The following is a 16,368-nucleotide window of genomic DNA, read 5'->3' as shown; positions in this document are numbered from 1 at the left end:
CCGAGCATCTTTCAACTTCTGGGAAAGGAGACAAAATGAGAAAAGTGAAAATATAAACTATAAATATTTAGCCTTTAGGGGCTGGCTTGTATTTTGTCCCTTATAATCTTTTCCCAGAAATCGACTCAGTTACATGGAGGAAAGATCAGTAGCAGAGAATGAACTGAGAGAAAAGCGCTGCAGACTGGCCAGGCAGTGAAAGCGTTAACAGGGCTGAGTAAGGCGATCCTTGAAATGAGTAAGACTCAGAGTTGTTAAAGTTTTCAAAGCGCAGCGGCGGCTCTTGGGGAAAAGGAAGCGAGTAGCAGGGCTCCTGGCCAAGCAGAGGATCGTGCTGAGCTGAACTCAGCTGGGGTTACAAGCTCAAGGTTAGTGTCCCCCCACACATCTCCACAGAGCTAACATCTTTGGAGAGTAGTCTCAGGAAGGCAAGGCGCCACCTCTCATCCTGGTGTGTCAGGTCCACTTGGCTTACTGGGGGGGGCCATCCGCCCTCCGGCCAAACCTCCCGGGCTGCTCTGCATAGTTTTGGCACTTGTGAGGGACGGGTGACCTCTTCCCGGGAGACTTCTCTCAAGTGGAGACTTCTTTTCAGACGTCTACAAGGAAATTGTTTCTGGAATAAGGATGTTTTCAGACATACACAGGCACACACACACAACACCTGTATGCACTGCTCCATCTTGATTTTTGCAGGTTGTGACCACAATCTAGAATTCCTATCTGTTTCAGGTGAAACCGAGAACACTTGTCAGAGTAACTAAACAGGCTGTGTGACTTCATCTTGTGGGAGGAATATTGTCTCTGAGGCTAGAATAATCAGGGAAGAAAAGGAAGGGAGGGGAGGAAGGTAGAAAGGGGAGAAGAGAGGGAGGGAGAGAAGGAGGGGAAAAAAAGCTTCCAGGCATCCTGGCCTGTAGTTAAGGCAAACAATTTTTAAAAATGGGTTTCTCATAGAAATTTTTCTTGTACATTGCTAGAACAAAATAATGGAGGAGGATGCACAGTGAAGGAAATAATTCTCCATCTGCATGAGGTTCAGATAAACATGTCTATGTGAACCTGTCTGCTTGTGCTGCAGATAACAGATAAACCTAGGGGAAGAAGGCCTAGACAGCTTCACAGAAATTGCATTCTGAGGAGGCCTTGATTTGAGAACTGAAACCGACTGTCCGGAGGGGAAAAGGAGCCCCTTTGAGCCCTAGCTGGGAGAGAGGAGTGCGAATGCCACTTCAGCGGGCCAGTTTCGTCTGTTTGCTCTTGCTTGCACACAGAGAAGCAATGAGTAAGTCGTCAGTCACCATGCTGAATGCTCCCTCAGATCCTCCAGCAGCCAAGAGTTGAGGCTTCTACCTGCTAGCACTGAATCAGAATGAGTCATTTGAAACTTGGGTGCTGGAACAAAGTACTTGCAAACTGCCTTATGAGACACTGCCTCCATGTAGGTGGGATATACCTCTCAGAGCAGTCACATTTTTTTCCTCTCTTCCTTTCTCATTCAAACAGGCAAGACTTCTGACGCTCCCCAAAGAGACTGGATTTGCCTGCTTGGCTCAGCTCACCCTACAATGCGGACTTTGCCCCTCCAGGTCAGGATTGGAGTTTTAAAATAAAATGGATGATTTGACGTTACTTGATCTTCTGGAGTGCCCCGTGTGCTTTGAAAAGCTTGATGTCACAGCCAAAGTCCTCCCTTGCCAGCACACCTTCTGCAAACCATGTCTCCAGAGGATTTTCAGGGCCCACAAGGAGCTGAGGTGCCCCGAATGCAGGACCCTGGTGTTTTGCAGCATCGAGGCATTGCCGGCCAACCTGCTGCTCGTGCGTCTTCTAGATGGTGTGCGCTCGGGGCAGAGCTCAGGAAGAGGGGGCTCCTTCCGCAGGCCTGGCGTGCTGACCCCGCAGGACAGCAGGAAAAGCAGGACTAACCCCAGAGGTCTGCAGTCCAGCCCTTTCCGGCTGGTGCCTAATATCAGAATCCACATGGACGGGGTAAGAAAGATCTTATTTGTTCGTATCATGTCCATTTGGAGGTTGGATTTGTGTATACCAGCAGCTGGAAGTATTTTCCTGTAGTTATGTTTCAAAGAGTGCTGCCACTGATTTCCCCGGAGATGAGTTTCTGTGGGCAGTGATCATTTTACTGAAACCTGGTGGAATCCTGAGCCTATCTCATCCATCCAGGAATTCGTAGAATTGTGAAAGTCTCCTAGGCTCCCCCTGCTTCTTGTCGAGAAGATAGTAGCACAAAGAAAGCCTTCGTGATTATTTTTCATCTTCCACTTCTGCTGTTTGCGTCCCAACCAGTGCATGGGAAATGCACGGAGGAGGGGAAAAAGAGAGAAAACATATCCAGCTGCCTTTTGCTTTTGAGATCTTTGAGAAGTTAAATGTCAGGTTTTGTTTTAATTTTACCCAACTCCATCTTCCCACCCCCAGTCCTAAAGCGCTAGTGTGACAGTGCTCATTCATGATCCGTTCGAAGCTGTCAAGATACTTGAGCACCCGAAGACTGTGCGGGAGGAAAGCGTTATCTGTGGGTGGACTGCTTGATAGGAAGGCTGGGCTGTGAAGTCCAACACGTGTACAGGAGCCCTGCAGATGTCTTACTTTACAAAATGAATCAAAGGTACATAAAATGCTCCTCAGCGGCTGCCATGACCACAAGGGCCCAGGAGTGGCGCACAGGAGATCCTAGTCATGCTTTTGGTGTTTGGATAATGCGAATCACTCTGTCCAGCCATGTGAATGGATCCTGAGGACTTTATCTGACCTGGCTGCGAGCCTTTTGTGGGAAGCTGTGTTCAGGGCACATCTCGAGAGGAGGACGCAGTCCCTGGGGGTCCAGCAGGATTATGTGCACTGACACCCCAGTGTGTCAAAGTAGACAGAGAAAGCTGTGACCTGAGTCGCTGGCATACTTAGGAAGTCAAGGCTGCATTCTGTGAAGTCTCACCTAATTTAGCTAACAGCTTTAAAGCTACCAGCAGAGTCCCCCAACTCCGTTGTGAAGAGTAATAGTGGGTGGGAGGGTCTTCTGCGGATTCCTTCCCGCAAAGGAGAATAGGCTTATGATGTGCATTCAGGACACTCTTCTAAAATGTTCCTTTCAATGGCTCACCCCTCCTTCTGTTCAGTGCACCTCCAGGCTGCCAGGACAGTAGGGGAATGTGGAACCGGTGGAAAATGAGAGCAGGAAGAAGCGGGCATTGGTGTGATTTCTTCACTGCAGACTTTTTATCGCCATTGTGCTCGTGTGTGTGACCACATTCCAGAAAAGGGCTTGGCACCCTTCTTTCAGGCTTCCTGTTAGCCCAAGGTCTAGTCATCAATCAGAATCCACAGGCCTGGAAAAGGCCGGGTCGGGGTAGGGCAGCAAACTTCTCTCAAGTGCCCTGTTTGGAGAGAATAGGGCTCTATCTGAGGTCAGCAAATCCTCGTTTGAATTTCTAAGACCCAGCAACCTCCCCCTCCCCCACCCAGCAAAGTCTGACTTGCCTCCAGGTGGAGTGTCTTCACTCACTACTAAGAAAGTGTTGCCAGACTGGGAGGAGGCCAGTCCCTAACATCTTTGAATGTTTTTGTTCAGGTTTTTATCTTTTTTGATGTGGCTGTGTTAAGAAAAGGTAGCAACGAAATGTATCCACGGCTACCAAGTTTTCGAACTGTAGAAGATTCCAGGCGCCTCCTGGCATAGGGAGCTGTGGGACCGAGAGGTGGTGATATGTAAGAGACAGCCGGTAAGATACTGCATGTCCCTGGAACCCTTTCACAAGGACTTGTAACACCAGACAAAGGCGCCAGTGACGGGGTCGTGCCCATCATCCAAGCCACACTGGAACAAGTCCTTGTCAGGAGGCTGCAACACAGAAGCGGGCTGTGGAGGGCCACCGCTTTCAGGCAGGCCCTGCCTTCGTAAAGACATTCCACCAGAGAGCAGAGCTGGCGGCCTCCCCCAACCACCCCCGTTCCCTTCGTTTTCTGAGGCATCCTTATTTGCAGTGGCTCATCTCATCCCTTTTGCCTTCCCTCCATGAGGCTGTGAGGAAACTGTTCCTGGATGTTAGTATGGCTGCCATTCTGCAGCCTGTCTCCGCTTCCAAGAACGTGGCCATCTGTCCTCTAAGGGCACAAGCAGGCATGCATCCCTCAGCTAAGAGAACCGAGTATTGCCTGGGCTGCCACACTGGCCTAAGAGTTAGAGGAGGCCCTCGCATCCTCAGGCAGATCCTCACCAAGTTACTTGCCCTCCCTGCCTCCTCACTTTACCCAATGTAGTCAGCAGCTAGTAATACTTGCTACCCACCTTCCTCCAGGATAGTGTGAAAACTATCTTTGCAACACTCTCTTAGTGCCTTAGAAAACACATGCCTTGTAAATGCAGAGCATCATCATTATCATTAATTTAAACCTGCTATATGACTTCGGACAAGCCACTTAAGTTTGCTGGGTCTCAATTTAAAATTCTATAAAATCGGAAAATATATTGTAAAAACAGAGAGCCATTGTGAGGCTTAACTAATTAGTGTTTACATAGCACTTTGAGATCCTTAGATGAAAGGCATTTGGAAGATCATTATCATAGTAAACATTGTTATTGACTGTTTATTGTGCCCTGCCATGCACAAGGAATTCCACAAAACACAGAAGGACTGATAGCCCTTGCAGGAGAGTGTAATAGGTATTATTATTGAACTTGAGTCTGGGATGAGTCCAGCCCAGGATAATACTAAGTATAAAAGACTCCCCTAAGAGGGCATAAATAACCTGTTGTCGCAGGGTACCATTTTGTAAAACACCTCTTCCAGAGGCCATGATGTTAACCTGACACTCTGAAAGAGTTCACTTAACTTCCTGTGAGTTCGTGAAGCCCAAAGTCTGTTCTGCTCACCTAGCTCATCTAATAAACGAGCTCATCGGGATTTTCTGGTGGCTCAAAGAGGCCTGGCGCTTCTCATGCCAGCCAGTATGCCGGGTGGAACCAGTTGTCACACTTCATGGTGCCAGCCCAAGAGAGAAAAAACAGTCCATTGTGCCTACTTGTCTAAAACCCTCCCAAGCCGATTGGGTAAAAAGAAAACTTGAGAAGTGGCTGTAGGTTTCTACAGCATGCAGTTATTTCAAACCAACAGGCGAGATCAGCAGAGTCTTGGACAGCCACTGGCTGTGCGGACCCCACTCGTTCTTCCTGCTTCCCTCACTGCAGTCAGGCCAAGGGAACTTCGCAAGCCTTCAAGAAGATAACAGCCTCCTGAATAGTTGAGCTCGCTTCCTCCTCACTGTGTGAATTTTTAGAAATTAAGACAGGCAGGAAAGCAGTGAAGCTTGCAAGCTGAGGTTTGAAAAATAAAAGAATTCAAACCCCACTACCGCTGCTCCATAGTTGTATACTTTGGGTGAGCCCCTTAAACCTCAGGGCCTCAAATCCCCATCCGCGAATTGAAGATAATAGTAGTGCCTACTTCAGAGGGTTGCTGGGAGAAATAAATGAGATGATTCATGTGAATTAGCTCTTAGCACGGGAACTGGCTCCTACTCAGTAAATGTTAGCTGGTATTGTTATTGAAGTGACTCAGTACTTCTCACTCTAAATTGCACGCCCTCTTTTACCCGCTTGTTAATGGAGTGTCATCCAAAGATGGTCCCGGGTACCCTGATTTCTGGCCTGTTTGCTTTTTCTCCACATGATCCATGGCTATGATTCAGATGTGTGATTCTTCCCAGCTTGCACTGGCTTGGCCGCCCACTTCCAAGACCCTTAAGGAGCTAGGAGCTGATTCCAGAAGAAAACTTGCTAGCAGCCTTCACTTCCCCAAATAACAAGCTCAAATGAACACCTCATGTAGGTCAAGAACCTTCCACTCCGCGTCTGTGATTCTTCTGTAACTTCTCTAGTTTTCCTTTCTCCTGACTCTATCCCCAACACAAATGTGTCTAGCCCCAGGTCTTGCAGGGCCGGACTTTCTCCCTTCTTTGTTATACATCATGCCAACCACACACATTTCTGTCTCACTTGCCCCAGCTCAGCGAAAACACACCTGCCGCCTCCAGCACACAGACCAGGTGGCTGTGTCCTAGAAACTTCTTCAGCTGGTGTTGCAAGCACGTGAGGGGGCTAGAAATCAGGTCAGAAAACACATGAGGGACTTGAGGCTGAGTAGAAACCAGAAAGTATCCATCTCCTTTTCTGGGTCTCAGCTGCTGTGTCTGTGACAGAGACAGTGGTTTCTGCAAAATTTGCAAGGGGCCTAAAACTATCCCAAGCTCCTGAAAACAGCAAGCAGGTGCCACTTGGGTCAGCAAGGACCGCATGTGACAGGTGGAGGAAGACATAAAGGCAGGAGCTGAGGTGGAGAAGTCAGGAGACCCAGATGGTTCTCCACCTTCACACACATTTGCAAATCTTTTTAAAAACCATATGGCGCCAAATTGGCTCTGCCCCCAACCTCTCTCTGTGTACATCCTTCCTAGTTACAGTCCCTTCCCTTTTATTACTTACCATAATGTTAAGGATATGTCATCAGATGGAGCTGGGTTTGTGCTGGGATTCAATTATTTGCCTTAGGCAGGTCACTTAACCTCTCTTACCCCTGGTTTCCATATTTGTATAATGGAGATAATAATGATGTGCCTCTATCATGAGGCTATTGTAAGATTAAAATGAGATAATGTATGTCAAAAGCTGAGTACAAATGCCTGGCACATCACAGATGCTGATAAATGTTAGCAACAGAAGATAACAAAACAGTAACAGTGGAGGAGAGAGCCTGCTGGCATGGGATTTGGAGTTCTTCGCACCCACACATAACCATGCAGAGACTTCCATTAAGAAATGAAGCAAAGGGGATAGCGAAAGGAAAGGGAGTTTTAAAAAGACAAGACTATAGTGATGGAAAATGATGGCTCTGAGTGGTTGCTAGAGATTATGGTGTGAGAGAGGATGTGACTAGAAAGGGTCATGAGGGAGTTTTCTTGAGTCAGGGAACTGTTCTGTACCCCGACAGTGGTGGCAGTTATAGGGGTCCAGGTGTCTGTTAAAATTCACAGGCATATATACCAGGAGGAAAAAAAAAAAGTCTGTTTTACTGTCTGATGATGTTTAAAATATTTTTAAAACAGAAAGGGAGCTCTTGTACACTTCTTATAGTCTCTGCCTGATTTCACCTAGCCCAGTCTGATTTCCTTTCATCTCTTCATGTACTGGGTCAGTGCTGTTTTTGAGGAGGACTTTGCCATCATTTGAATGGCCAGGGTAATTCCTACAGATGGGCTCCTCTCTGTTTTAGCGAGCCATCCTATCACCTCTTTCAGTTTTCTCATCAGTTTAAGCTGTCTGGCCAAAGTGTTGGCCAAACACAGCAGCTCCACGCCCCTAGGGTGGCCAAGGCAGAGGGCTGGGGCAGCAGGCTCTCCTGATGCAACCTCGGTTATCCACCACTCAGGGCAGGTCACCTAAGGGATTAGCCAACACCCTATTTTTGTGTTGTTTTCCTTTCCTCTTAGGAAAGGTTGCCTGCCCACACGTCCCTTCATAGGATAAAGAGAGATTACGAGAGCGGGAGGGAGAGTGCTTGTTCAGCCCTTTTACTCCTCATCGCTCCCATTGCAGACGCCACTACATAGCTTTGGGCTGACCTGGGACCAGCTCAAATACAGCTCTCCTCGCTTTCCTTGTCTTCTCCCTTTCTTTCTCATTTTTTAAAAAAACCATGCATACATATTAGAGCAGTCTTTCACGAGGCGTATTCTACAAACTATGGATGGATGTTCCTTAAAGCTCCGGGGCCAAACAAACCCAGGCTTAAAACAGAGCTAAGGAGGGGCGCCTGGGTGGCTCAGTTGGTTAAGCGTCTGCCTTTGGCTCAGGTCATGATCCCAGGGTCCTGGGATCGAGCCCCGCATTGGGCTCCCTGCTCAAGTGGGGAGTCTGCTTCTCCCTCTCCTGCTGCCCCTCCCCCCCACTCATTTTCTTTCTTTCTCTCTCTCTCAAATAAAATTTTTACCAAAAAAATAAAAGAGCTAAACATTTTTTCCTTTGCAGCAGCATTGTCAGAACTTTTAGCATGCTGATGAAGTGTGAATCTCTAAGCAGAAAACTATAATAAGAAATGTTTCCCAAATTTCTTTGACAGTGGCATGCCCCTCTCCTCCCTTTTATTAATACCTTGAATAATATTAATTGTCCATGCAACAAATTTGGGGAAATGTCTCATACTAATGCAAAGGCAGCTGAACCCACAAAGAGAACCTGATATTGTAGTTAGAGACTCCTGACTCATTCCAAGAAGAGTTTTAGGCAAGTTCTTGCCATTAGAAGATATTTTTGGAATACTGTTTGAAACTCACTGTCACCACCCTCTGTATGTTTATTTAGCTCCTATCAGTGTCCAGCTATAAGCACTATGGGAACACAGCAAAGTTAAGATTCTCACCTTCCCAGTGCTTATTGTCTAGTGGCAAAACCAACTAGTCAGTGTACATGTATATACACATATGTGTATATATATATACACACACGTATGTGATACACACACACATATCCCTGACTCAAAGATATTACCCATTAGAAGATGTGTTATCATTTTAGTTATAGCACTTAAGGAAAAAGGAAACTACCATGTTGGATATTCACTGTAAGATACATCCAATTTTAGAAATGTTAAGATATGAGAAAAGGAGTGTCTTACTTATTGTCTGATTCCATTTATATAAAATTCTAGAAATGGCAAAACTATATAGTGATTGGGGGGGGTAATGCAAATGTTTTATGTGATGGCGTATAGGTTTGCCTAAATTTATCAAACTATACAGTTAAGAGTAGTGCATTTTTTCTCTATAAATTATAACTCAATAAGGTCAGTTAAGACAAGGAGGTCTTAGACTCAAGAGTGATGATTTATTAAAATGTCAGGCAGTGAGGTGGTTCAGTTTGAGGGAAATGAAGCTTGGCCAATCAAAAGAAACTTCCTAGAAAAAACAGGTGTTTTAATGGTTAGGAAGGACACGGTCAGGGGGTGAAAAGGCAGCATCTATCCTGGGCACGTGGGTGCTAGGAAAGGCAGGACAGGACGGGAATATCTGGAGTAGAATCAAAGTTGGAGGAGAGGGAGAAGGAAACAGATGCAGAACAGGCCAGGTGCCTGGATACCTAGCCTCAAACCACCACTGGGAAGACACATGTCAGGTGCTCTGTATGATAAAGTCTCTCCACAGCCACACTGGTTCCGTGTCATCTTGTGGCCCATGGACTGTATCTGCCTAATGGAGTCAGTGCAACCAAACAATGCTCCAAGTGGATGGCTGAGCTCACCGGGCAAGTGAGGAGCAGTCTCCACTTCACTGGCAGACAAAGCCATTTTTTCCCCATTGGAATGGTTGGGATACCTGATAACCCTAGCATGTAGGAATGCCAGCTGGTGCATACAAAGTAAGGGGTAGAACACAGGCAAGGAAAGAAAGACAAGTCCGTTTGTCATGAGCAGCTTCCTGCAGCTTGGGTCTTTGTGGCAGCCCCAGGGTCATACCGCTCCAGATCCCCAGCTCAGAAGCCAGGACGTTCAACAGAATGCTCCTAAGTGCCTGCTCTGTACCAGGCTCTGTCTTCAAAGCTCACACGGTTGCAGCCTCATACCACAAATGCTCATGGGCTCAGACTCCAGGACTCAAATAATAGCTGAGTTCACCTCCGATCGCTGTCTTTTCTCCAAGCTTTTATCCAAGCACAAGGAGAATGGGCAACTTCTTTGGTCTCTCAGTACTATGCTCAGAGCACCCAGCCCACAGCCTGGCCCATATTAGGAACCCCCAAATGTCTTGTAAATGAATGAACAAATAAATGAGTACCTGCATGTCTGTGGTTGACTTCATGTTATCATGGAATAACTCCTGAGGATGCAGGAATGAACTCTTCATGAATCAACCATTAGAGAGCTATGTGAGGAATGAGCAGCACATTATATTGGGCCTCACATCAGACAGTAACTGAAATCTTCTAGATGTAAATCACCTTATTAAATACCTTTTTGGGTGACAGCACTCTCTGGAAAACACAGTGGGCCAAGTTCAAAGCCACTTAGTTCATGAACTGCTAACCTACTAAGAACATAGGAAATGCCACTCCACGTATGGCTAAACTTTGCGTCCGATATCACAAATTTTATACACTCCTTTGATCTTGGGAGAAACGTTATCTTGAGTTAATTGACACTTAGTCACAGGGATACCAATGACAGAAAGGAAGAGGCTGTGAAAGAATTTGCCAGCAGAGTTATGAGCTGCATTGACCTGGGTTCCAGTATGAAAGGAAGGCAGCATTCCGTGGGGACATGGCCCTGTACCTTTTGTGCTGCCAAACCTACATCACACACGTATATAAAAGATACATAAGAGGGCGCCTGGGTGGCTCAGTCGGTTGAGCGACTGCCTTCGGCTCAGGTCATGATCCCGGAGTCCCGGGATCGAGTCCCGCATCGGGCTCCCTGCTCGGCGGGGAGTCTGCTTCTCCCTCTGACCCTCCCCCCTCTCATGTGCGCTCTCTCTCTCTCTCTCTCTCATTCTCTCTCTCAAATAAATAAATAAAATCTTTAAAAAAAAAAGATACATAAGATTTACCACTTCAATCATTTTAGGTATGCAGCTTGGTAGCATTAATGCATTTACAGTGTTGTGCAACTGTCACCACTGTTCATCTCCAGAGCTTTTTCAGCATTCCATACTGAAGCTCTACCAGTTAAGCAAGAACTCTCCATTGCCCAAAGTACATATGTGTGTATATGTATATATATATGTGTGTGGGTGTGTGTGTGTATATATATGTATATATATTTTAAAACTTCTTTCTGAATAAGAGAATAGGCATTTTAGTATTGTTTTTAAAATATGTATTCCAATTTTCTGCTACTTCTGATCTTAGTCTTCCAATAAGATAAGTAAATTGTGATTCAAAACAACGGCTCAACTCATGTCCTGACTGTGTGCCTCTGGGCAAGTTACTGAGCGACTCTGAGAATCATCGCTATAAAAGGGAAACAGAAAGCTCACCTCCTCAGGTTATTGGGGGGAGGATTTAACAAGGTGATACCTGTAAAGTGCTTAGCCAGGGTCTGGACAAAGTAAGCTCCTAGTAAAGGTTAACTGTCTGCTTGCACTCCCTTCTAAAGTACTACCACGCTTACTGCATTTGGACTGCTATTTTCCGCGTTGTAGACATGGAGTGACAGCGATCAGGGTCTCATTTGGAGGATAAATCAAGATACTTTGTGTAAAGTTCTTAACACGGGGCATGACACACAGTAAGCCCAGTGACAATGAATGTGAGGCACTGTTGCTGTTATTTCCCATTCATTCAACAGGTATGTATAGAATGCTTTTTATGAATAAGACCTTTGCTGGGCTCTAGTGATGAACAAAAATCAATAAGATATGATCCTTGCTCCCAAAGAGCTTATGGTCTTTCAAGAGAGACACGTGAACTAAAAATTATGATGCAGTTAATAAATCTTAAAGGACTTACTGTGGGTCAGACACTGGGTGAAGTACTTTTACTTAAACGAAATCTCACTGAACACGTTCTACAAGCCCCTGAGAGCTGTTGTTGTCTCTACTTTCACATAAGAGATTTGCGCTCAATTTATGTTCATATGAGACAACAAAAGGGGAGAAAATGGTTACAGATAAAAATTTACAGCATCCTCTATTTGTGTTTGGGGCAGTTATGGAGGTTGCATATGGTCTGATTGCTGATCACCCAAGCATTCACAGAAACCCACGATGCTGAGGATTGCAACCCTCAGAATAATTGAGAGGCACATACTTTGGGTGGTGAGTTCTGGCATCATGGTCTTGATACTGCTGGTTTTGGACACTGTGCCTTTCAGCCACCATCCACGTGTGCAGCATGGAAAGCCAAGAGAAGAGGTGAGAGAACTTGGACCATTCACTGTTACTCTTCCTTGAGAGGCTCATGGGAAAACTTTAGCCTGGAGATCAGGAGAAATAAGGAATATACTCCTGAGGTGCCTCAAATAGATCACGCCAGCCCAGGGGTTCAGCCAGACTGCCAGTGTTAGAGAAGGCAATAATGAAACTGTCCACCAGTCAGAAATGGCCCATGTGGCCACTCCTACCCATCCTTAGGTCTCAGGGTCTCAATGTAACCTTCACTCCTCTGGGAAGTCAGCCCTCTTTCCAAATCCTAATCTGGCCATAGGTTCCTCCTCAGCTTCCCAGAGGCCCCAGTGCTGTCCTCTATCTCCCACAGCACGCGTCAGACGGTATAGCATTTTCCACTCACTTCTCTCTCCTACTGAACTATAAGCTCCAGAAGGTTAAGGAGGTGTCTTGTCTCCTCTGTACCTAGCAGACTGGCTGAAATGCAAACAGCATTCAGTAAATATTTAAATCCTGAATGTATGCTGCTTGCCATGTTGCACGAAACTGCAGTTAGATTCAGCAGCTTCATGGCTGAAGAGCTCCTGATGTCTTCCCCTGAGGCTAGAGGGAAAGGGGATATACCAGCCATTTTGTCCCCCGGATCCTTTCCAGCCCCTGTCTTGTTGACAAGGGTGTTTCTTGATGTCAAGCCAGGTGTGTTAGGAATGGCACGTAGGTGCTTGCAGGGGATTCAGAGGTAATTGGGAGGTGAAAAAAGAAGTCAAACCAGAATGGAGCCAGAGAGAACACCAACTGCCTGACGTGCCACAACCCTCTGAGCAAGCTGCCCTGGATTTGCAGAATTAAGGATGATATTGGTACACACATAGAAGTATTTTAATTGGTTGCCAAGGCAATGCAGCAGAATCAGTGGGCATGGGGCAAGAATAGAACTCTGCAGAGCTGTGTTCAGGAGGGGTGTTTGTGATACTAACAAGCTGTGTGGATCTGAGAAAGGCAAGGCTGCACTGAATCTCATTTGGGACTTTTGCTTAATAAACAGGAATGGCAGAGAAAAGGAGGGACAGAAGAAAAAACTTCCCTTCCTGGCTTTCTGGAGAAGCAGGAAGGACAATCTTCTGAATTTCAAGTTTCTCCTTGGGTTGGTAAATTCCCATACATGAAGGAAATCCAAGTAGACTGGTTCCATGCTTGAAGGCAGGGGGAGTAGGGTGAGTGAAGAATGGAAGGAGATGGCCATGTTCTCTTCCTCCTGAGAAATCATAGAAAGATCCAGGACACAGGAGCCTGCATTTGAATAGAAAGGACATTGCCCATCTTCTTTTATATTAGAAAAGAATTTCTGATTAAGCATACATCTTTTTATTGTTTTGGTTTTATTTTCTGAAGATTTTGAAACACTAGGATTTTTTTTTGTCGTAAAATTCTGCAGTTGAGACATGTTCTGGGTTTCCTAGCTTCCCCGTTCTAGTGGCAATGCCAAGGCCCAGCGAATCAAGTAGACTTCATCCTGTGGAGTGCTTGTCCTGATTGCTTGGGCAAGGAGGGAGGGACCAGGAAGGAGAGAAGCCAGAGAGGAGGTGGACATGTTTATCAGTCAGCACCTTAGCCAACGGCCTTCATGTAGTTCACACCAGGTGCCAGACGCTGTGCGAGATAACCATGGTTTTCCTTGAATTCTCCTAACAACTGTGGAGTCTGTGGTATTTTCCCACTTTAGAAAAGTGGCTAGGAAGTGTCAGAACCAGGATGTGAACCAGGTCTGCCTGCATCCAAGGACTGGGCTCTTAACCAGATCAGTCCAGGTGACCAAGACAAGCATGGTGGTTCCCTTGGAGCTCCACGGAGCTCTGCACTATCTGCCATTGCTGGTTGGTACCTGTTGGCACCAACACTACCATTCTGATGTTGCTGATAAGCTTCCAGACCATAATGTCATCCGTGGCCAACCCATTTCCATGTTAATGATGTGCTATGTCTTAACTGGGTGCCACTTGGTCAGAAATTTAAGAGTTTAAGTAGTAGCAATGAGTTTAGGTGAATAGGGAAATGAGACAGGGGGAGTGGAGTCAGAGAAAAGAGGAGGGTAGAGAAGAGAAAGGCAGAAAAGTTTGCATCTGTGATCTACGGTGGGGTAACAGAAACCAGGGAGGGACAAGGAAGAAAGGGAGGCAAGCTGATCAAGTGGCCAAGGGCACAAGGGCAGAATACTTGGGGAGATAACGTTATCAGGAGTTAGAACAAGCTCTGACCCCAAACTGGTCTGCTTTGCCTAGAAATGTAAACAGAGTCAGAACAAAATATTTATGTTCCATTCCTTTTGGAAACCTGTCATCTGGACAGGCAAAATGGTCCATTATAGGTGGGGACAAAAAGAGCCTGAAATTCAGGAAAGTCAGCTTCTAATCCTGCCTTAGCCAAAAACCAACCATGTGACATGAAATGTATCTGAGTGCTTAATAGATGTTAGCAGTTACTGTAGTTACAGGAGAAGTCCCAGATTCTCTGAACCTCCAGATTCTAACATCTCAAATGTAAAATTTGTCCTTTTTGTATTTTACAGAATATATAAATGATGCACAAGAATTTGGATTTATGTTTTTCAGAAATAAAGGTTTTTGGAAAAATAGGTACCAGTTTTGAGCCCTTAGAGCCTTCAAGGGACTGTGCTAAATACTTTACCTGCAAAAGCTTTTAAATCCACAGAGCAACACTGTTTTACAGATAAGGAAACTGAGGTTCAGGAATACTTGAGTAGCTTGCCCAAAGTTACTCCTATAGACTGACTCCAAGCCCACATTCTTGACCATTGTTGACATTATGCTGGTTAATCTTGCAGCAGCGCTAGCTCTGCCTCTCTTATGCAAAGAGTATGTATAGCACATACCTTCTTTAATGTATTAACGTGGCATTTGTAAATTTCTCTCAAGTCCTGTCCTTTGTAAATCTTGTCACCCCAGAACTACATAATACCGACCACATGTGCAGGGATTGAGTGAGTCTTCTAATTCCTTTGTATTCTATGTCTAAAAGAGATCTTAAATGGCCTCCAAGCCAGCCGTCCACCTCTCCTGTGCTTCAGTCCTCTCGGACTTGCCACATAACTGGTGCATTTAAATCTCTCCAGTGTGGGGGAGTTTTCTGTGCCTGAACATACTCTATTCCCTCCACCTCTGGGCAACAGTATTAGAAAAGTCTTCCTGAAATTGAGCCAACAAAACACACCTGTCCTTTCTTTCCATGAGTGATTACAGGTTGTTGAAGGCAACTAAAAGAGGTGCAGTTTATTTTTATTTCTTATTTTCTCCAGGCTGAAATACTTCACTTAGTTCATCTGGTGAGCTGGTTTTAAGTATTCTTAACCCAGGGGGTGAGATTGAGGAATAAGAGCAGGGGCTCTGAAGTCGTAATAGTTAATAAAAATCCCAGTTCGACCTCTTGTTAGCTGTGCGACCTTAGGCAAGTCATTTAATCTCCCTGAGCCCTGATCTCTCCCTCTGAGAATGGGGTAACATTACCTGCCACATACATTGGCTCTGAGGATTAAATGAGATATTACAGGTAACACACTCAAGGACTGGTCCATACATGCATACTTAATACATGTGAATGATTTTTGTTATTCCTCCCTATTATCATTGCCAGTCTCTCTGCATAGGTATCCATCTTATTTCGCTGAGGGCACCTGGTCCAGGGTCCAGTTGCGTTCTGTTTAAACCATGCACAAATAAGCATTACAGAGTTTTGTCATATGAAAGATCTCTGAAGTATCTATACACTGGGTTTCAGGTGGCTTCAGGAAGAATTGCCACACTCCTAGAGAATCTCTTGGGATCTCTTCCTGGTAAAGAACCTCTAGGTATAACAAGCCTTGCTAAAACAACACTTTAGCAGGAATGTTATTTATTTTTTTTTAAAGATTTTGTTTATTTATTTATTTGAGAGAGAGAGAATGAGAGAGAGAAAGCACATGAGAGGGGGAAGGTCAGAGGGAGAAGCAGACTCCCCGCCAAGCAGGGAGCCCGATGCGGGACTCAATCCCGGGACTCCAGGATCATGACCTGAGCCGAAGGCAGTGGCTTAACCAACTGAGCCACCCAGGCGCCCGCAGGAATGTTATTCTTGAAAACACCAGAGAAAATACCTTTCCTTTGGCTCTAAGTTTTGGAGGGCACATTTAACATTTCTGTGGGGGCATGGTAGGTTACTGGCATAAAATAAACTCAATAAAAGGAAGATATTTTGCATTGCAATAGTAATACCACTAGTATTCATTCATTATGTAAACATATATTGTTTACTAGGTACCAGATACTACACTAGGCACTACAATATAACCATAAACAAGATAGACATATAATGTACACTCTCCTAGAATAGATAAAAAGAACCAAAAACCCCATGGTCTTAGTTAGGTTCCCCCAGAATCAGACCCTGTCATGAAGATTGAGTGCTTGTAGATTATTTGAGAGATAC

General features: G+C 45.4%; 1 protein-coding gene across 5 annotated transcripts in view; it reads left to right on the top strand.

Moving 5' to 3' along the window:
- Positions 1 to 255: 255 nt before the first annotated feature.
- The window catches only part of SH3RF2 (SH3 domain containing ring finger 2), a 116,500-nt gene continuing 100,387 nt past the window's right edge, over positions 256 to 16,368 (top strand). For all 5 annotated transcript variants that reach the window (XM_081826901.1, XM_081826904.1, XM_081826903.1 and 2 more), the window contains exons 1-2: positions 256 to 368; positions 1,507 to 1,992. In XM_081826901.1, the coding sequence (XP_081683027.1) occupies positions 1,615 to 1,992 (378 nt within the window). In that variant the 5' untranslated portion in view covers positions 256 to 368; positions 1,507 to 1,614. The remainder of the gene's footprint in view (positions 369 to 1,506; positions 1,993 to 16,368) is intronic.

The sequence above is a fragment of the Leptonychotes weddellii genome, chromosome 7 (assembly GCF_054177405.1).
Source record: "Leptonychotes weddellii isolate Sample4059 chromosome 7, ASM5417740v2, whole genome shotgun sequence".
Taxonomy (NCBI): Eukaryota; Metazoa; Chordata; class Mammalia; order Carnivora; family Phocidae; genus Leptonychotes; species Leptonychotes weddellii.
This window is presented reverse-complemented; position numbering and strand designations above follow the sequence as displayed.